This window comes from Balaenoptera borealis, assembly GCF_965194805.1.
Source record: "Balaenoptera borealis genome assembly, chromosome: 6".
In the NCBI taxonomy this organism is placed as follows: domain Eukaryota; kingdom Metazoa; phylum Chordata; class Mammalia; order Artiodactyla; family Balaenopteridae; genus Balaenoptera; species Balaenoptera borealis.
Window position 1 is genome coordinate 20,976,072 of NC_138863.1, and position 21,453 is coordinate 20,997,524.

General features: G+C 41.1%; 1 protein-coding gene across 3 annotated transcripts in view; it reads right to left on the reverse strand.

Annotated features, from left to right (window-relative positions):
* The window catches only part of XRCC5 (X-ray repair cross complementing 5), a 97,327-nt gene that overhangs the window by 40,485 nt on the left and 35,389 nt on the right, over positions 1 to 21,453 (reverse strand). For all 3 annotated transcript variants that reach the window (XR_014246218.1, XM_082397665.1, XM_082397666.1), the window contains exons 14-16: positions 10,281 to 10,477; positions 2,230 to 2,323; positions 681 to 750 (exon numbers count right to left, since the gene is read on the reverse strand). Coding sequence is in view for 2 of the 3 variants with exons in the window: in XM_082397665.1 (XP_082253791.1) it covers positions 681 to 750; positions 2,230 to 2,323; positions 10,281 to 10,477 (361 nt within the window). In the remaining variant the exon portion in view is untranslated. The remainder of the gene's footprint in view (positions 1 to 680; positions 751 to 2,229; positions 2,324 to 10,280; positions 10,478 to 21,453) is intronic.

The following is a 21,453-nucleotide window of genomic DNA, read 5'->3' on the forward strand; positions in this document are numbered from 1 at the left end:
AGCTCCCAGTCCTGACCCTGGGTAGCAATAATGAATGCAATACTGTTATGTACACAAACCTGCAGGATTACAATTGCCAGCTGCCATTCATTAAAGGTGAATGAACAGGAACCTGAATGCAATCAAGTGAATGAATGTCAGTCTGAGACCCTCTATCCATCCCTCAAAGCTGTTTTAATATCAGCTCAAGCCCAAATGGAATTTTAGGTTATATCTGAAAAGAAAAATGTGAGGACAGGGTCAATTTCGGAAGGATCAAATCTAAGGGCAGCAGCAAGGTCTTTTCGATATTACTGTTAAGGGGCTGAAACTCTTAGGAGAGAACAAAAATTATATGTCTCAGAAAATAGGAAGATATGACACAAAAACGTTTTATTCCCAAAGAATTTCACTGAAGTGGAACTAAAAGCTCCAAGATTCTGGCCCACAGTTTTCTTAACAGGGAGACCTACAAATTAGCTCGTCTCTGTTTAGAACACCTGTGCTGAGTTTACCCTCCTGTGCTCATAATGTTACCTCGGTGAGCTTACTAACAAGGGACAGTCACAAAGATCCACCAGGAAAGAAAACTGCTGTATAAAGCATTATGACCAAAGGTGACACTTATTAGTCTAGACTTAAATCAGTTAACCTAATTAACCACTTTTCCTTAACTGCAAAGCCTACGGCACATCTCTTACCTTCCTCAAAGCTGGTCTTCTTCTGCCTCACTAGAACACGGAAGTTTTCAGCAGGATTCACACTTCCAACCTAGAACACACCCACAGACAATGAAACTGCAGGTCACTTCTCTTTTTGGCAGCACCCAGGCAAGACAAGACAGCTTAATATAATAAGTGAGTTCTCATAAAATAGAGGCAAAGACAAAGTGAAGGCCCTTTTCTGTTCATTTTCATTTCTATGGATCTGTTAAAAGCTAGTGGATTCCTGTGGTCAAAGGGCTGTCGTCTGTCCGTATTTTCACTTACCTCTCCTCATGCAAACTGACTTCTTTCCAGAGGGGTCAGAAGTATGACCCAAGGCACCCAAGGCACCAGGCAGCCCAGTCTGAAGGCTTTATGTGGCAGATTGCCTGTCCATCCTGACACCCAACCAATTAGGAAGGGGAGGATTCTGCAGTGCAGGGTCAGTTCAGAATACCTTTGTTCCACTAAGATGACACGAGAAATAATAGCCTGATGCTTAATTCATTGAACTGCCCTTCCTGGGGGCTGCTGCTGACCCTCTGGCATTGAAGTTTTGGTAGACTATTCAAACATGCCCAAACTAAACATGCCCCCCAGAGTAAAAGCAAATCAGTGCTAGGTGGGAAAGTTTCAAAGATGAAAATCTCTGCCACACTATACGGCACTTTCTGATCATACCTATGTCTTTTACCTTCCGATCCCAACCTTAATAGGGCTTAAGTTCAGCTGGAGGGGGAGAAGACAATGGGATTCTACAATGGCTGGTAAATGTTGGTACAAAATGTACTAAAGTTTCCAGTCCGCTCTGGTATAGCAGTCAGGAAAGCTCCCAGAATAAATAAGGTCATGATATTTTTTCCTTTACTACAAGACTTTGAAATAAAATCCAAATCATTTTTCAGACATTCAGTTTTTCTGAGAGCATTACTTTTTCAGGTGGGGAAAAGGTATGCCCTAGGGCTAGCTATCCTTCCTAGTATATTTGGCTAGTAGTAAGGGACAATTTTTAAGATCCACTGATTCAAAATAATGCCACTTAAAACAAGGCAATACGTTCAAGTTCCAAAAACCATCCCATTAAATAAAGAAGATCTCAAGTGTCAAAGGATACCTGGTTTGGGGAAATCCTAAACTAGTGAAACCTGTTACGAAGTTGTATATTAGAAAAAAGAGAGTTATACTCTTAAAGCTTACATACTTGGAGATTAAGACTCGTATCATTAACCCCCCACTTATCCTACCATTGTGACTAAACAGAAAGCTGCAAAATGAAGTTACCAGAAAAACTCTACGAAAGTGATGTTTCATGCTCTATATACTATATAGTGCTCTATGTACTATATATCAATATAAATAATTCTATAGATAATTCACTGACAATAATTAAAGGAAGAAAGGAAAAAGTGTGGGATGGACATGTATGGCTTATATGTTGAAAGGACCAAGGAAAGTGCTATGTTAAAGGATTAACAAAAACTGATGCAATCTCCCCAAGCCCCAACCTTCCTGAAAGAGGGGAGCACACCAGACAAGTTCTGCTTACACGGGTGACACTGCCTTCAGCCAGGCTGGAGATACTAAAGTGGGCTTCCTCTCCCTCGGTCCTCAGTTTTTTAGAGGTGGGTCCCTCTTCATGGCTAGAAAAGAAATAAATGTTTTTTTTTTTCCTCTCTCCCCTTAAAACAGAACAAACAATACAAAACCCAGAATTGCTAATGTGAAAAGTATAAATTTATTTTTCAAGACTCAAAAATAAGCAGCTGCACTTAGTCCTCCTTTACAAACGGCTGCCTCCCTTTCCCACCCTCTGGACTCCTGACAGCTTGACTGGAGCAGCCCTGGCTTTGTTTCCAGCAGTACGGAAATGAGAATTAGCAGTTGCATCACAAAGCCCTTTCAAAAGATGAAACTGCAAGCATAGGTAATGGATACTTAGCATTTCAGTAAGAAACCCATTTACCCTTCAGTTATTATTTGCTAGTTTCTGCCTGAGAATTGATAGCTATTAGTTTTCCATGTACATAGAAGACCTTTGTGTCTAATAACCTGTCTTCTTCATCGTGTATGTGAGAGCTTTATAAGCTTCTACTTACAGCTGTCAAAACTTACTAGACAATCCTCAATTAAACATGCAAGAGCTTGCTCTTACAGAGTCTTAAACTATAAAAAAGCACTTTCAAAAGAAAACTTTTAATCTGTTCCTTTATAAACCTAATTCTGTCTTGGGCAATATGCTAACAGAGTCCAAAAGCATCTGTGTGATAAGGGAAAGATGACTCCGAGGAAGTATATCAAACATCTTGCTTCGGGGCTTCCCTGGTGGCGCAGTTGTTGAGAATCTGCCTGCCAATGCAGGGGACACGGGTTCGAGCCCTGGTCTGGGAAGATCCCACATGCCGCGGAGCACCTAGGCCCGTGAGCCACAACTACTGAGCCTGAGTGTCTGGAGCCTCTGCTCCGCAACAAGAGAGGCCGCGATAGTGAGAGGCCCGTGCACCGCGATGAAGAGTGGCCCCCGCTCGCCGCAACTGGAGAAGGCCCTCGCACAGAAACGAAGACCCAACACAGCCAAAAAAATTTAAAAAATAAAATAAAATTAAAAAAAAACAAAATAAACAAAAACATCTTGCTTCAAGTAACACGCTGGCTTTAACAGCTTGCCTAAAGTCAAAAGGAGGTCAAGACAACTGGAAAGGAGAAAAAAAATCCAAAGACTCTGCCCATAATCTCCCTTAACCTGCTGAACACAAGAGATTATGAAGATTTTTCTCCCAGACAAATAATCAATCTGGGGCAAAGGCAGCTGTCAAGAAATGGCTGAATGAGAAGGGAAATTAGTAACTAAGAGTACTATTAGTAACTATTTCTAAATGTGATGTTTTTATTCAAAAGCCCAACTTTCAGACAGTGAGGCTTGAAGAGGTTATCCTAAAAATAAAGCAAAGTAAGACCTAAGTTAGCTTATTCAATGATATTTCAATAATGAATCTCCTCTTACAGCTAGATGAAAGAACTAAAGTAATCATTACGGCCTTACAAATAAGAATTAAGTTTTATTACTTGACATCTTTCCCATTCACCACTTGCTTTCTTCCTTTTGAGAAGTAAAGAAGAGATAAGGGGTGAGTCATTCAGAGCCCTTTCCTTCAAGGAGAATAAGAAATAAACACACAAAGCCTTGGTGGCAAAAATGGAGGGAAAATGCACAAACCTGAGGCAGCATGAAATTCTATCAGAATTTGAGTTCTTTAAAAAAAAAAAGTCACAGCCACTCAGTTAACCTTTGCCAGTTCTTCCCAAGAGAAAGACAACATGGTACTGCTGAAGATTTGGAGAAAAAAGACCCAGATTCTAGTCTCAGTTTTGCCACTGGCTAGCCCTGGAATCTTACACCTTCTTGAAGGTATTGACTGTGTATTAATTTTTGTATGTCTAGAGTTTAGAGTCTAGTAAGTTACTGTCCTCTCTGATTTTCAGTTTGTTCCTCAGGAAAACACTACAACAAAAAGTACCATATCAACTATTTACCTATTCTCTTCCAAAAATACAAATTAACTTATATAGTGGTATTAAGAAGCATTAAATATACAAAGCACTATGCTAAGTTCCGTGAGAATACAAGGTTGAATCACATGAAGAATTTCTTAAACCCTCCCAAATAAGATTCTAGGGAAGGAAGAATAAGGAGACATATATACTAATTCGCCAGAACTGGGCAGGTAAAGGCAAGTCCAGAAAACAGCAGAAAGTAGTGAAAATTTAATATGTTTAATAATCTCAAGATTGAATCATTTAACAGGATTTAATTAGGAATTTTACATATATTAAACTCATAATGTCTATCTGAAGTGGGAAAGCGCAATGACTCTCATCCCCAAATTATCTATGAGGGAGCTGAGCTCTGGAAGGTACACATTATCCATGCAAGGTCACAGCAGACACAGAAATGTTAACAGCTGCTGCATTTGGATGTTGGGACCCTGGATAATTTGTTGTTCTTTCTCCTTTTCTCCTTTTCCTTCATATATGAGTATAAATCTTGTAATTCATTTTTTTAGCCACACATTTACCCAACACTTACTATGTGTGGACACATAGATTAGGATTTAAACGCGGGCAGTTTAATCCTAAATTAGGCTCTAGATTCTAAATATATAAAAGTTAATACATAATCATCACATTCAAGAAGTTCAGCCAAATAAAAAAGATAACTATATAAACAGGCAATTAACAAAATATTGTGGTAAGCAGCATGTCCCTTTGAGAGGATAGCAAGTAGCTGTGTTGGGCTGGGGCATGAAGTGCAAGCTGGGAAGTAGTGAGAGATGAGGATGGAAAATATCTAAATTGTAGACACAAACTGTGAGGAAAGAAAGTGGTGCTCCAGGTAGCTGGACAGACACTTCTCTTCCTTCTGCTTATCTGGGTTTTCTCATTTGTGTAACAGAATTTGGTCTTAAGCTGAAGGTAAGGGAAAGCCATGAAAGCAAAGGTTTTTAATCAGGCATCCAAGGATGACATCAAGGAATTTGTGAACCACCTAGAACTATATGCAAAATTTATTATGTTAGGGCATTTTCCTAGGGAGAGGGTTCACAGTTTTTATCAGATTATCCAAAGGGTCCATCACACACAAACACACACAGATTAAGAATCACTGCATTAAAGAATTTTAAGCAAGGGAGTGATGTGATCAGATTTGTTTTTAAAAAAATCACTCAGATAGCAGAATGCAGAATGGATGGGAAGGGGCTAAGACTGGAATTAGGGGAATCAGTCAAGGGGTTATCTCAGTAAAGCAGGCTAAAATGAAACCTACGTAAAAGCAATGGCAGTGGGCGATGCTAGTAAGAACTAACCTTTTAAAAACAATGCTTACCATCAGTCACTAAGCCAAGCATATGAGTTAGCTACTGTTACTGTCCCTTTACAATTAAGCAAACCAAGGCTCAAAAGGGCCTGACCTTGGCTAAAGCACACAGTAAGGGGTCCACAGCTAACTCTGGACTTTTAACCACTCTCCTAAACAGCCTCCTAAAGGCAGGTATTTGTTATCACAACTTGGCACAGAGCAACTTGCCAATTTTAACCACTATCAAAAAGAAATACTTGGGTTTTGATACAAATCAATGCTATTAGCCACTGTACTAACCTGAAGCAAAAGGAGTGAACTTGAGGTAAATCTAATACAACCTGGTAAGCCAATCAGATGTGGGGAGTGAAGAAAAGGGATGACTCCCTGGAAATTAGGTGTCATTCACTGAAATAGAGAATAATAGCATGAAGAGGGGGTTGAAAGGGGTGTGGAAAGAGAAAGAAGGTGATGAAGTCACTTCTGGACATGCTGACCTTGAGTTATCTGTAGACACTTAAGATCCAGTGGATGAGATGGAAGTATATTAGGATAGACAGATTTTTAGTTATTTTTGGAGACCCATATGTGAAATATTGATAATAAAGGTCTTAGGATGAGCAGTCTGGCATAATCGTTGAGAGGGTAAGCTCTGGGGTCAAACTGCCCGCGTTTAAATCCTTACTCCATTGCTTAACCAGTTGTGATCCTGAGCAAGTTTCTTATCTCCTCTAAGCCTCAGTGGTCTCAGCTTTAAGGTGAAGCGAATAAAAGAACCTACTTCACAAGATGGCCCACAGGATGCAAACAGATAACACATACCTGTGTCCAGTAAACGTCAGCTCTTCCAGAGGAGGAGTCCTACGAAACATCCACATTTACGGCTGGTGGGGAAAGAAAAGCAGCCCCCAGAGCAGTCTGAGAGGGAGCCTGTCCAAGGTTGAGAGAGAAAGATCTGGAGAATCTGAAGTTAAGGAAGACATATGAGTTTCAAGAGGGAAAGGATAACTGACAGTGTCATGTGCCACAAAGAGGTCAAGAAAGAAAAGGACTGCCACGCTTAAGTAAATCCAGCAGTTAGTGTCTTTTAGAAGACCAGTTTCAGGGCAGTGGTGGGGGCAGAAGCCCAAGCCAGTGAGTGCTAGGAAAAGAAGCAGTATAGGCTCTTCTGCTAATAAGCCTGGCTATGGAAGGAAAGATGATGACAACAGGTAGTAATGAGAGAGAGGAAACTGAGGGGATTACTTCATTTTCTTTTAGAGGAAAGAAAGAAAATGTTAATGTGTGGAGGGAAAGGAGTTGGTACAGAGGCAGGAGCTGAAGATACAGAAGGAAGGAAGAAATTATCAGTGGACTGAGGTACCAGATGGGACAGAAATAGCATCCCAGGACATAGGTGAAACGATTAACTTGGGACAGGATGAGGTACCCTCTTCCACTGAGACAGGAAAAAAGGAAGTAAAGGCAGATGCAATACAGATATGTTTTTAGGTAAGATGGGCCAGAAAACTGAGACATTCCCACCTACTGGCCTCTATTTTCTCTGTGAAATCACCATCATGATCGTCGCCACTGCCGTAGTTGTTGAAAATGTGCTAGGGACAGGACTAGGATTTTGTAAATCATCTCTTCACAAACACTGTATTCTTACTATGTGTTAGGCACTGTGCCATTCTAGGGTTACAACAGTGAACAGCATATATTACTCAACTAACCTGCATGACAACTCTATGAGACAGATATTCCTATTATCCCTATTTACCCATGAGGAAACTGAGGCTTAGGGAGGATAAGCAACTTGCACCTAAGGTCACACTGCAAAGCAAGGGGACCAACTCACACTGTCTTGACCCTGGAGTCTGAAGTCTTAGCCAGTAAAACCAGGTGAGGTTGGCCTCTGACAGGAAGTAGGGACTGGGGTCTTAGGGGACTTGAAAAAAGTAGAAAACTTTACACTATTTGCATATAGAGATAAAAAGAAATCAAGATCACATATTAGTTCCATAGGCAGGATCAGACCTCAGATGTCCCTATTCTCATGTAAGTTCTGTCCAAGAGATGATGCTTTCATTTCAAGGGTGTTCAGCAACATTAAGGGAAGCAATGCTTTTCTATGATAAGGGTAATATTCAGTACATTTTTGGAATGCAATGTCAGATGGTGCTTTTACCTTCTTGAACTGAAGAAATCACTTCCACACTAGGGATTGAACAGGTTCAGCATGAAGAGTAGATCTTCTCAAATGTTCAATGTTTTCATTGATAATGACAGTATTACTGCTCTGGGTTTTGACTACCGCCTTCCCTCCAAATAGTTTAAAGTCCTTTAATGTCTGTGATTTTACTGTTATGATGTCTCTTACGATGAACCTGTTTTCAGATGAAGGAACTCTCATAAAGGTAAAATTATTTAACCAGAATTAGATCAAGAGTGAAACGGCTGGAATGAAAACTAGAGACTCCCGGCTCAGAGATCTTTCCTTGGCCTCTGGCACTTCCTGAACAGACATCTTCCCCTCCCCCCCAGTCTCAGCCCCTCATCCGTACACTGGAAGTATGTTCCCTGGATACAGGGATGCTGAACATACACAAAAACATAGCTGGTTGCTAGCAATCTTTCTTTCCCTTAGGGAGACCACCTGTAAAGCTGATTGGAGCCTTATCACAAAAATTGAGTGGCTGTAAGAACCCTGCAGAAGGACTAAGTCATTCCTGAATATAGGAGGTGCTCAATAAATATTTGTTAAATGTGTCATTTCTGCAGTTCTTAAAAACTAAGATTTCTGAGAAGGAAGAGTAGAGAATTGGGGTGTGCGTAGGTGTGTGTGCTCAAGATTATTCTCCGGCCCCCGGCAGCTAATTTGGCTGATGGGGGCAGAGAACAAGAAGCCCGGCAGGCTCAAGCTTCCTGAAAGAGTGAGAGACGGCAAAGGGCTGAAGGTGTAATCACAGCAGGGATCAAATCACAGAACAGCCTTCTGGGTCTAGCTGGTATGTTTTTTTTTTAACCAGCTAATTTACAGTTTAATCAACAGGAGGAGGGGGAAATGGCCCACTTCTTTCCCACAATACCATAAGGTAATCAAGATCATGAACTGGAGCTTTAATACACAGACAGAGAACAGCCATATGACTGCAGAGAGACTAAAGCAAGGCTGTCATGGGAAGAAAAGGACTCAGAATTTTACTGAACTGCTCTAAGGTACGAATCCAGAGGGATCTAGGTAGATGAGGATAGCAGAGGGGAAGTAGATTGTTAGTGACAGTCTTCCTATGTAGAAGAAGGCATGACAGACTAAAAAGAAACATAAAAGCCTCCAGGATGTGTTAGAAATGCACATGAGAGAATCTTTCAATCCCATTATTGTTTTTTTCCCCCCCAATTCCAACAAAGTTTGGGGTATTAACCTCTAAAAAGCCACAGAAAATGCAAACCTGTCTTTTCAACTTGGAAGATAATCCACTAAATTAACAATTTACAGAACCCTGTAAATTGAAGGTTTCTGGAAATTACTCAATACTGGTCCAATGGGGTATTTACAAATACAAGCTTTACTTTGTCAATACAGACAGAGTCGTGGGAAGGAAATCAAAGAAAAAGGAGGGCTTCCCTGGTGGCGCAGTGGTTGAGAATCTGCCTGCCAATGCAGGGGACACGGGTTTGAGCCCTGATCTGGGAAGATCCCACATGCCGTGCAGCAACTGGGCCTGTGAGCCACAATTACTGAGCCTGCGCGTCTGGAGCCTGTGCTCCGCAACGAGAGAGGCCGCGATAGTGAGAGGCCCGCGCACCGCGATGAAGAGTGGCCCCCGCTTGCCACAACTGGAAGAAAGCCCTTGCACAGAAACGAAGACCCAACACAGCCATAAATAAATAAATAAATAAATTTTAAAAAAGAATGACATCATCCCATTCTTAAAAAAAAAAAAAAGAAAAAAGAAAAAGGAAAAAATTGTGATCTAAAACTGGATCTTGGAATGCAACCTAAAGAAACGAGTAGATCATTTTGATTTGGGGGCAAAAGTCACCAATAATAAAACCAAAACCTGGTAAGATCAATGTCATACACCCAAATAATTCTGGATAAGAACAGCTTCTTAAGGTTTGTTTTTGTTCTGCTTTGAATGGAAATTGATATAATTCTAAACAGACTCTGATATGGGGAAAAACACTTAATAGCTACCTGAGAGCTTGATCTAAGGATATGAAAACCATTTTACAATCCTTAAACTACATCTCACTAATGGTATAACCAAGCACATCAACACAGTAACAGCACAACTACAGAGGGCCAGGTTTTTCATTCTCCCTCCCATTTTCCCTCCAAAAATCTCACTGATATTCTCCTGACACCCTACCTCCAAAACGAAAAACCTTACGACTTTCACCCCTCTCCTCTCATCCTCAGCACTTTACTTTAAAAATGTTAAAATTCAGTCTTAGATATTCAAAGATTGTTTCTCTTCCTATATATATAATTCATCAAGAATCTGATGCTGATCAAAAAGTCAACAACCCCAAAGGTAGCTCTAATTTCTAGGAGCACAAGGATAAAATATATCTACAGTGGACAGATGTGAGAAACCAGGATTTCCAATGCAAGGCTCAAATAGCAAAAGGTTTCTTCCTCCCACCTTTGTGATTCCACAAACCCAGGTTGCAACCCTTAATGCCACAGCCCCTCTAAGACCACAACCAATCTTTGTGTTCCAACGTCACACACAGCTCCATCGAGTACTCACTTATCTTGGAAAATGTCCTGAGCAGTCACTTGGTCCTTTTTCTTGAGGACTTCAGTCAGAGGGAAAAGGGTCTTTATTTTAGAGACAGGAACCTGACATTTAGCTGTCACCTCAGTGGGGGGATCCAGCATATCCAAAACGTGTTGCTGAATTGGGGGCAGAGGCTCCTGGGGATGTAAAGCTCTGTGCAGCAGACACTGTGGAAAAGGCATAAGGATTTTAAAACACAGATGCAGACATCACAGCTTCATTATACTCTTCTGATCAGGGATCCTCATTCTTTAATTTGGGAGGGGTATGGGATTCCTACCATATGTAAAAGACAACAAAGAGGGTGGACCCAGAACCGCCTTGGTTAGCAGGAGGTTGGTAACGTCTAAAAGCAACTGTAAAACAGATCTAGGCCTAGCAGCACCGTCAGCTGAAGCCCTCCTGGAAAGGAGCCTCATCTCATAAAAAGAGGCCACTGCTCTGACTACTTGGAGGATATACGAGGTTCCCTGAGATGCAATTCCGAAAGCCTCTGACAATCTGCGATTATAACTTTTTGGTTATAATCCTTTAACCTCCCTTCAGCATGCTGTTTTCTCCCTTGCACAACCTTAGAAGACAACCTAAGGTGGATGAATCAGGTGCTAAAGGGGAGGTGTCCATACTCAGTGAGTCCCAGGATGAACACTGTGGAAGAGATGAGACTACTGGTCTGTCCCAAACCTCTCCCGAGTGCCGAGCTTGGGCTGTTCTCCACCCATCTACTCACTTCCGTCCATCTCCAGTATACCACTCTTGTCCAGGCACCATCACCTCTCATGTGAGCTACCACAATCCCCTCCTAACTGGTCTCCCTGCATCCACTTTCACGGCTCTACTGTAGCTCAAGTCATCTTAAAACAAGTTCCTTTCCATATCCTAAAGTCAACTGTAACACAGCCCCTGAATGCCTCCCTCCTCCTTACTCACCCCAGCCCAGTTAGACTGGGCTCCTCCTGCTTCACTCATATGCCAGCTCACTCCAGACTTTGGGTCCTGTACTTAATGCTCCCTCAGCCTCTTCTGCCTTCCCTTACATCTCAGCAGAGCTGGCTGGCCCTTTTAAAAATCATTCTGTTCTTTGCTAAATTATCATCTCTTCTGAGAGGCTTTCCCTGACATCGTATGAAGGAGCCCTTTACACCCATCCTACCACCCTGTCATTCTCTATCATTAAACTTGTCTTATACTTCTTACAGTATTTATCATTATCTAAAATTATCTCATCAATTTTTTAGTTTATCTGTTTGTTACCTCTACTTCCCCCTGAAAGTAGAGATCTTGTTTGCCTCGTCTACTGCTGAATTCCAAGTACTGAAAAGAGCACCCCACACATAATAAGCACCTACAAGGTCCTGGCTGAGTGAATAAAGCGCTCTTTCTCAGAGCTCTACAGAAGAGGTGACAGAGGTGTCAGCAAGCAGCACCAGGAGGGGGGCCAAGATCAAGGCCAGGGCAGGCTCTCCGCTGCTCACACGGGTGGAGATCCGGACCGCAAGCCACTCCCATTCAATCACTGACACTGCTTCCAGACTACCAGGCCTTGGTAGTAGTGTTATCTGCCCGGAAAAGTAAGTATTCTAAAAGGAGTGCAGGAATGTAATCAAACAATGAGATAACCGTTAAGAAAAAAAGACAAAAACTCTCAATTCATTGATGTTTTACTCCCCTTGCTAGAGGATAATTCCAAAATTAGGTTGGAGAACAAGGCTCCTATTCCCACCTTTGAACAATTTATATGTTAGTAATTGTAAAGAAAAAGACGGAGCTGAATAGCTCCTGCAATTTTAAAATTACTGTTTCATATCACAAGGTCTATGATTTCAACTACTCCATGGATTGTTTTCGTACCCTGTAGAAATGGAAGCTAGACTTCTCGGTTCTAAAAAGATAAAGATACTTGGGCTTAAACAGTAAATGTCATCAAAGAGTCACTGTTCTACAAATTCAGAAAACCCTGAGGTAGGTTTTCAATAGCAATTTCCTCTAGAAATTTCATGTACTGCTCCCGATTTCAAGAGACCAACCCCAAGCCTTCCTTCTCCTAGTAAATTCATTGTTTCAGAGCCTAACTCCTGCTTTCCTTTTCCCTAATTACTCTACTTTCCCTGGAGCATCAATGACATTAGGCCTGTTTAATGTAAAGCAAAAGGGGAAACCAAAAAGATCCCAAACCCTGTGAATCTACCCCAACCTTCTCATACATAATTCGCAATTCACAGCACTCACCTTCAGGTCAGTTACTAAAATACCAGAAACAGCTTAGAAAGCCCTAAAGATGTAAGCAGAAATCCAACACCCAACATAGCAGACTACCTCACAAATACTCTGGAAGATTCTATCTGTGATATCCATGTGACATTTTTGGGAAAAGAACTCTGAATTCCAGGCAATTCTTTCAAATAGTGTCATCATCCATAAGTCAGTAATTAGTGACCCACAAGAGATGTTCTAAAGCATCACCCTCTCATATTTTCTTAAAGGTCACATTTTAGATAAAGCTAAGTAGGATAAAAATTCCATCAAAAAAATTCCAATTCATTTAAAAAAAAGAGGTTATGAGAAAGTGACACTTTTTAGTAGCTGAGAAGCTGAGATCTTAGTCCTCAATCTACTTAATTTCTCCTTTAAGCAACCGTTTTCCTTGATGTGATTTTTACAATTTGAAAAAGACTAGAGAAAAAACTGCAGGCCATGTGGTTAGCTCGTAAGTTACTAATATGTTGATTTTAGCAACCCAGTATCAATTATTTAAAAGGCAGTATTAACTGTACACTTGACAAAAGACATATTTTTCAGCATTTCTTTCCAAAATTAGAATTAAATTAACCTCTTGCCAACAAGTTGATTACTAACCTCTCCCTCCTTCTGCCCCCTACGCCCAGCTCATTTACTCTTAGTTATAGATATTTTAAAAGAAAAAAAAAAAAGTCTTCCTGGGTCCTACATCCTCCTGTAGCTTCCTGGGTCTCTCTCTCTCTCTTCCCTTCATCAGTAAAGGTTTCTCCTATAGGTACTGTAATCTGGCTCCCATCCCATCACTCTACTCCCACTGGGCCCTCAAAGTCATCAAAGACTTCACTACAAACCCCAAAGGCCCTTTGTCAGGCTCAGCTCTCTTCACAACTGTGCAACATCTGATTTGTGATTCTTTCCTTTCCAACACTCTTCTAGTTCTTTCTGTCTCTCTGACCTTTTGGGGAGGGTGGAGGTAGGAACACTGTTTCATTTTTGGCAGCTTTTCTGTCTATCCCTAATTGTCTAATCACGTTGGTGTTCAGGACTTCATTCTCCCTCCTTCTCACTCAACAGACTCTCCCAGGTGACCTCATTCACTTCTGTTTCTACCTAAATGAGGAGGACTCTCAAATCTATACATTTAGTCCTGAATGCTCTCCTGGGCTCTGCACCCCTATTTCCAACTTGCCACTGAGTGTCTGTACTGGGACAGCCAACAGATAACTCAAAATTAACACTTGCAAGAATACATGAATTACCTTTTCTGTCTGTTCATTCTATATTCCTTATCATAATTAATGGTGACATCATCCTTCCAGTCATCCAAGCTAGGATCCTGTTATCTTCAACTCTTATTTCTCATCAACCACCACCCAATCCCTTAAGTCCTATCTAGTCTACCTTCTAAATTTTCTCCTCTCCACTCTCTGTCACTGCTTTAATTCAAGTCTTCCTGGGGGCCACTGCAGGTTTCCTAACTGGTCTCTAGTCCATTTCCCATGCCACCATCAGACCTATTTTCTAAAAATCATGTCACCCGCCTGCTGACAAAATCCTTTAGGATTTTGTCACCCACTGCCTACAGGATAAAATCAAAACTACTGGCTCTTCATGACCTGCCTGCTACCTGCTACCTTTTCCACCATTTTCCTATAGAGCCTATTCTCCAGCCAAATGGAACTATTTGTGGATCCCTAAATACATCACACTTCTTTGTGCTTTCTTGCTTTTGCATGTGCTACTTTTGCCTGGCATGCCCACATCACATCACACATTGCCTTTATTCCTAAATGAAATCTTCCTGAAGTCACTCACTTGCAAGAATCTCTCTTTCCTCTTATTCCCACAGTATTTTGTACCCACCACTATTGTGCCTATTGGTTTTATCTCTCTCTTCTCCTCTCACTCCTCTGGAGGGGTCCTTTCAGGTAATGAGCTCATAGTATCACCAGCACGTGATACACTGTTAGTACTCAATAAATATTTGTTTTAGAAAAAGTGAATTCAATTTATACATAACCTAGCAATGATACTTCTCTATACAGATAAGCCATGTTAACAACTCTCCGAGGGAGACCTTCAAGATGGCAGAGGAGTAAGACGTGGAGATCACCTTCCTCCCCACAAATACATCAAAAATACATCTACATATGGAACAACTCCTACAGAACACCTACTGAACGCGGGCAGAAGACCTCAGACTTCCTGAAAGGCAAGAAACTCCCCACGTACCTGGGTAGGGCAAAAGAAAAGAGAAAAAACAGAGACAAAAGAATAGGGATGGGACCTGCACCTCAGGGAGGGAGCTGTGAAGGAGGAAAAGTTTCCACACACTAGGAAGCCTCTTCACTGGCGGAGACGGGGGGTGGTGGGGGGAAGCTTTGGAGCCACGGAGGAGAGCGCAGCAACAGGGGTGCGGAGGGCAATGCAGAGAGATTCCCGCACAGAGGATCGGTGCCGACCAGCACTCACCAGCCTGAAAGGCCTGTCTGCTCACCCGCCAGGGTGGGCGGGGGCTGGGAGCTGAGGCTCAGGCTTCGGAGGTCAGACCCCAGGGAGAGGACTGGGGTTGGCTGAGTGAACACAGCCTGAAGGGGGCTAGTGCGCCACAGCTAGCCAGGAGGGAGTCCGGGAAAAAGTCTGGACCTGCCGGAGAGGCAAGAAACCGTTGTTTCACGATGCGCAAGGAGAGGGGACTCCTTCCCTGTCTGCCGACAGAAGGCAGAGCACCATCTAAACGAGCTCCAAAGGAGGGCGTGAGCCGCGGCTATCAGCTCAGACACCAGAGATGGGCATGAAACACTAATGCTGCTGCTGCAGCCACCAAGAATCCTGTGTGCAAGCACACGTCACTATCCACACACACCCCCAACCCCCCAGGAGCCTGGCAGCCCGCCACTGCCAGGGTCCCGTGATCCAGGGACAACTTCCCCAGGAGAACACATGGCACGCCTCAGGTCGCTACAATGTCATGCTGGCCTCTGCCGCCGCAGGCTCACCCCGCATTCCAATTATAACTACCGTACCCCTCCCTCCCCGCAGCATGAGTGAGCCAGAGCCCCCTAATCAGCCGCTGCTTTAACCCCGTCCTGTCTGGGTGGGAACAGAAGCCTGAGGGCGACCTACACACAGAGGCGGGGCCAAATCCAAAGCTGAACCCCAGGAGCTGTGCGAACAAAGATAAGAAAGGGAAATTTCTCCATGCAGCTTCAGGAGCAGCGGATTAAATCCTCACAATCAACTTGAGGTACCCTGCATCTGTGGAATACCTGAATTGACAACGAATCAACCCAAAATTGAGGCAGTGGACTTTGGGAGCAACTGCAGACTTGGAGTTTGCTATCTTCAACTGATTTGTTTCTGATTTTTATGTTTACCTTAGTTTAGTTTTTAGCACTTGTTATCACTGGTGGATTTGTTTACTGGTTTGGTTGCTCTCTTCCTTTTTTAAAATTATTTTTTATTTTTTTATTTTAATAATTTTAAAAATTTTATTGATTGATTGATTGATTGATTTTTCCTTCTTTTTTTCTCCCTTGTCTTCTGAGCCGAGTGGCTGACAGGGTCTTGGTGCTCCGGTCTGGTGTCAGGCCTGAGCCTCTGAGGAGGGAGAGCCGAGTTCAGGACACTGGACCACCAGAGACCTCCCAGCCTCACGTAATATCAATCAGCCAGAGCTCTCCCAGAGATCTCCGTCTCAATGTTAAGACCCAGCTCCACCCAGCGGCCAGCAAACTCCAGTGCTGGACGCCCCATGCCAAACAACTATTAAGACAGGAACACAAACTCACCCATTAGCAGAGAGGCTGCCTAAAATCATACCAAGTTCACAGACACCCCAAAACACACCACCAGACGCAGCCCTGCCCAACAGAAACGCAAGATCCAGCCCCACCCACCAGAACACAGGCACCAATCCCCTCCACCAGGAAGCCTACACAAGCCACTGAACCAACCTTACCCACTGGGGGCAGACACCAAAAACAATGGGAACTACGAACCTGCAAGCCTGTGAAAAGGAGCCCCCAAACACAGTCAGTTAAACAAAATGAGAAGACAGAGAAATAAACAGCAGATGAAGGAGCAAGGTAAAAACCCACCAGACCAAACAAATGAAGAGGAAATAGGCAGTCTACCAGAAAAAGAATTCAGAGTAATGATAGTAAACATGATCCAAACTCTTGGAAATAGAATGGAGAAAATACAAGAAACATTTAACATGGACCTAGAAGAACTAAAGAGCAAACAAACAATGATGAACAACACAATAAATGAAATTAAAAATTCTCTAGAAGGAATCAATAGCAGAATAACTGAGGCAGAAGAACGGATAAGTGACCTGGAAGATAAAACAGTGGAAATAACTACTGCAGAGCAGCATAAAGAAAAAAAAAATGAAAAGAATTGAGGACAGTCCCAGACACCTCTGGGACAACATTAAATGCACCAACATTTGAATTACAGTGGTCCCAGGAGAAGAACAGAAAAAGAAAGGGTCTGAGAAACTATTTGAAGAGATTATAGTCGAAAGCTTCCCTAACATGGGAGAGGAAATAGTCAATCACATCCAGGAAGAAGAGAGTCCCATACAGGATAAATCCAAGGAGAAACACGTCAAGACATACTAATCAAACTATCAAAAATTAAATACAAAGAAAAAATATTAAAAGCAGCAGGGAAAAGCAACAAACAACATACAAGGGAATCCCCATGAGGTTAACAGCTGAACTTCCAGCAGAAACTCTGCAAGCCAGAAGGGAGTGGCAGGACATATTTAAAGTGATGAAAGGGAAAAACCTACGACCAAGATTACTCTACCCAGCAAGGATCTCATTCAGATTTGATGGAGAAATTAAAACCTTTACAGACAAGCAAAAGCTAAGAGAAATCAGCACCACCAAAACAGCTTTACAACAAGCGCTAAAGGAACTTCTCTAGGCAGGAAACACAAGAGAAGGAAAAGACCTACAAAAACAAACCCAAAACAATTAAGAAATGGTAATAGAAACATACATATCGATAATTACCTTAAATGTAAATGGATTAAATGCTCCAACCAAAAGACAAAGACTGGCTGAATGGATACAAAAACAAGATCTGTATATATACTGTCTACAAGACACCGACTTCAGACCTAGGGACACATACAGACCGAAAGTGAAGGGATGGAAAAAGATATTCCCTGCAAATGGAAATCAAAAGAAAGCTGGAGTAGCAATTCTCATATCAGACAAAATAGACTTTAAAATAAAGACTGTTACAAGAAACAAAGAACACTACATAATGATCAAGGGATCAATCCAAGAAGAAGATATAACAATTGTAAATATTTATGCACCCAACATAGGAGCACCTCAATACATATGGCAAAGGCTAACAGCCATAAAAGGAGAAATTGACAGTAACACAATAACAGTTGGGGACTTTAATACCCCACTTTCACCAATGGACAGATCATCCAAAATGAAAATAAATAAGGAAACACAAGCTTTAAATGACACATTAAACAAGAGGGACTTAACTGATGTTTATAGGACATTCCATCCAAAAACAACAGCATACACTTTCTTCTCAAGTGCTCATGGAACATTCTCCAGGATAGATCATATCTTGGGTCACAAATCAAGCCTTGGTAAATTTCAGAAAATTGAAATCTTATCAAGTATCTTTTCTGACCACACTGCTATGAGACTAGACATAAATTACTGGAAAAAAACTGTAAAAAATACAAACACATGGAGGCTAAACAATACACTACTAAAAACCAAGAGATCACTGAAGAAATCAAAGAGGAAATCAAGAAGTACCTAGAAACAAATGACAAAGAAAACACGATGACCCAAAACCTATGGGATGCAGCAAAAGCAGTTCTAAGAGGGAAGTTTATAGCAATACAAGCCTACCTCAAGAAATAAGAAAAATCTCAAACAACCTAATGCTATCCCTAAGGTAATTAGAGAAAGAAGAACAAAAAAACCCCAAAGTTAGCAGAAGGAAAGAAATCATAAAGATCAGATCAGAAATAAATGCAAAAGAAATGAAGGAAATGATAGCAAAGATCAATAAAACTAAAAGCTGGTTCTTTGAGAAGATAAACAAAATTGATAAACCATTAGCCAGACTCACCAAGAAAAAAGGGAGAAGACTCAAATCAACAGAATTAGAAATGAAGAAGTAACAACTGGCACTGCAGAAATACAAAGGATCATGAGATTACTATAAGCAACTATGTGCCAATAAAATGGACAACCTGGAAGAAATGGACAAATTCTTAGAAAAGTACTACCTTCCAAGACTGAACCAGTAAGAAACAGAAAATATAAACAGACCAACCACAAGCACTGAAATTGAAACTGTGATTAAAAATCTTCCAACAAACAAAAGCCCAGGACCAGATGGCTTCACAGGCGAATTCTATCAAACATTTAGAGAAGAGCTAACACCTATCCTTCTCAAACTCTTCCAAAATATAGCAGAGGGAGGAACACTCCCAAACTCATCCTACGAGGTCACCATCACCCTGATACCAAAACCAGACAAAGATGTCACAAAAAAAAAGAAAACTACAGGCCAATATCACTGATGAACACAGATGTAAAAGTTCTCAACAAAATACTAGGAAACAGAATCCAACAGCACATTAAAAGGATCATATACCATGATCAAGTGGGGTTTATTTATCCCAGGAATGCAAGGATCCTTCAATATATGCAAATCAATCAATGTGATACACCATATTAACAAACTGAAGGGGAAAAACCATATGATCATCTCAATAGATGCAGAAAAGGCTTTCGACAAAATTCAACACCCATTTATGATAAAAACTCTCCAGAAAGTAGGTATAGAGGAAACCTACCTCAACATAATAAAGGCCATATATGAGAAACCCACAACCAACATCATTCTCAGTGGTGAAAAATTGAAACCATTTCCTCTAAGATCAGGAACAAGACAAGGTTGCCCACGCTCACCACTATTATTCAACATAGTTTTGGAAGTTTTAGCCACAGCAATCAGAGAGGAAAAAGAAATAAAAGGAATCCAAATCAGAAAACAAGAAGTAAAACTGTCACTGTTTGCAGATGACATGATAGTATACACAGAGAATCCTAAAGATGCTACCAGAAAACTACTAGAGCTAATCAATGAATTTGGTAAAGTGGAAGGATACAAAATTAATGCACAGAAATCTCTTGCATTCCTATACACTAATAATGAAAAATCAGAAAGAGAAATTAAGGGAACAATCCCATTTACCACTGCAACAAAAAGAATAAAATACCTAGGAATAAGCCTACCTAAGGAGACAAAAGACCTGTATGCAGAAAACTATAAGACACTGATGAAAGAAATTAAAGATGATACAAAATTAAAGATGATACAAACATCTTCCCTGCCAGGAGGCAGAACATTAGACCTTCCCACTCTGAGTCATGCTCATGGGATAAAGCTCACATAGGACAAAACCTCAATAAACTGGACTGTACATGCAAAGGCAACTTGTGTTAATAAAAATTGTCTTAGAGTAATTAAGAAAATGCCACTTGTTGTTTTCAAGTACTTAGAACAACACAAACCAGTGTCAACAGAGGGTGTGGACTGTTTTAATGAAAAAGCAAAAAAAAAGTTTAATTAGCACTCTGTATGCAAATAAATTTTACTAAAGTTTTTAAAGAGAAAAAAAAAGACAATACAAACAGATGGAGAGATATGCCATGTTCTTGGATTAGAAGACTCAATATTGTGAAAATGACTATACTCCCCAAAGCAATCTACAGATTCAGTGCAATCCCTATCAAACTACCAATGGCATTTTTCACAGAATTAGAACAAAAAACTTCATAATTTGTATGGAAACACAAAAGACCTCGAATAGCCAAAGCAATCTTGAGAAAGAAAAACAGAGCTGGAGGAATCAGGCTCCAGGACTTCAGGCTATACTACAAAGCTACAGTAATCAAGACAGTATGGTACTGGCACAAAAGCAGAAATATAGATCAATGGAACAGGATAAAGAGCCCAGAGATAAACCCACACACATATGGTCACCTTATATTTGATAAAGGAGGCTAGTATATACAATGGAGAAAAGACAGCCTCTTCAATAAGTGGTGCTGGGAAAACTGGACAGCTACATGTAAAAGAATGAAATTAGAACACTCCCTAACATCATACACAAAAATACACTCAAAATGGATTAAAGACATAAATGTAAGGCCAGACACTATAATACTCTTAGAGGAAAACATAGGCAGAACACTGTATGACATAAATCACAGCAAGATCCTTTTTGACCCACCTCCTAGAGAAATGGAAATAAAAACAAAAATAAACAAATGGGACCTAAGGAAACTCAAAAGCTTTTGCACAGCAAAGGAAACCATAAGCAAGACAAAAAGAAAACCCTCAGAATGGGAGAAAATATTTGCAAACGAATCAACGGACAAAGGATTAATCTCCAAAATATATAAACAGCTCATTCAGCTCAATATTAAAGAAACAAACACCCCAATCCAAAAATGGGCAGAAGATCTAAATAGACATTTCTCCAAAGAAGACATACAGACGGCCACGAAGCACAAGAAAAGATGCTCAACATCACTAATTATTAGAGAAATGCAAATCAAAACTCCAATGAGGTATCACCTCACACCAGTTAGAATGGGCATCATCAGAAAATCTACAAACAACAAATGCTGGAGAGGGTGTGGAGAAAAGGGAACCCTCTTGCACTGTTGGTGGGAATGTAAATTGATACAGCCACTATGGAGAACAATATGGAGGTTCCTTAAAAAAACTAAAAATAGAATTACCATATGACCCAGCAATCCCAATACTGGGCATATACCCAGAGAAAACCATAATTCAAAAAGACACATGCACCCGAATGTTCACTGCAGCA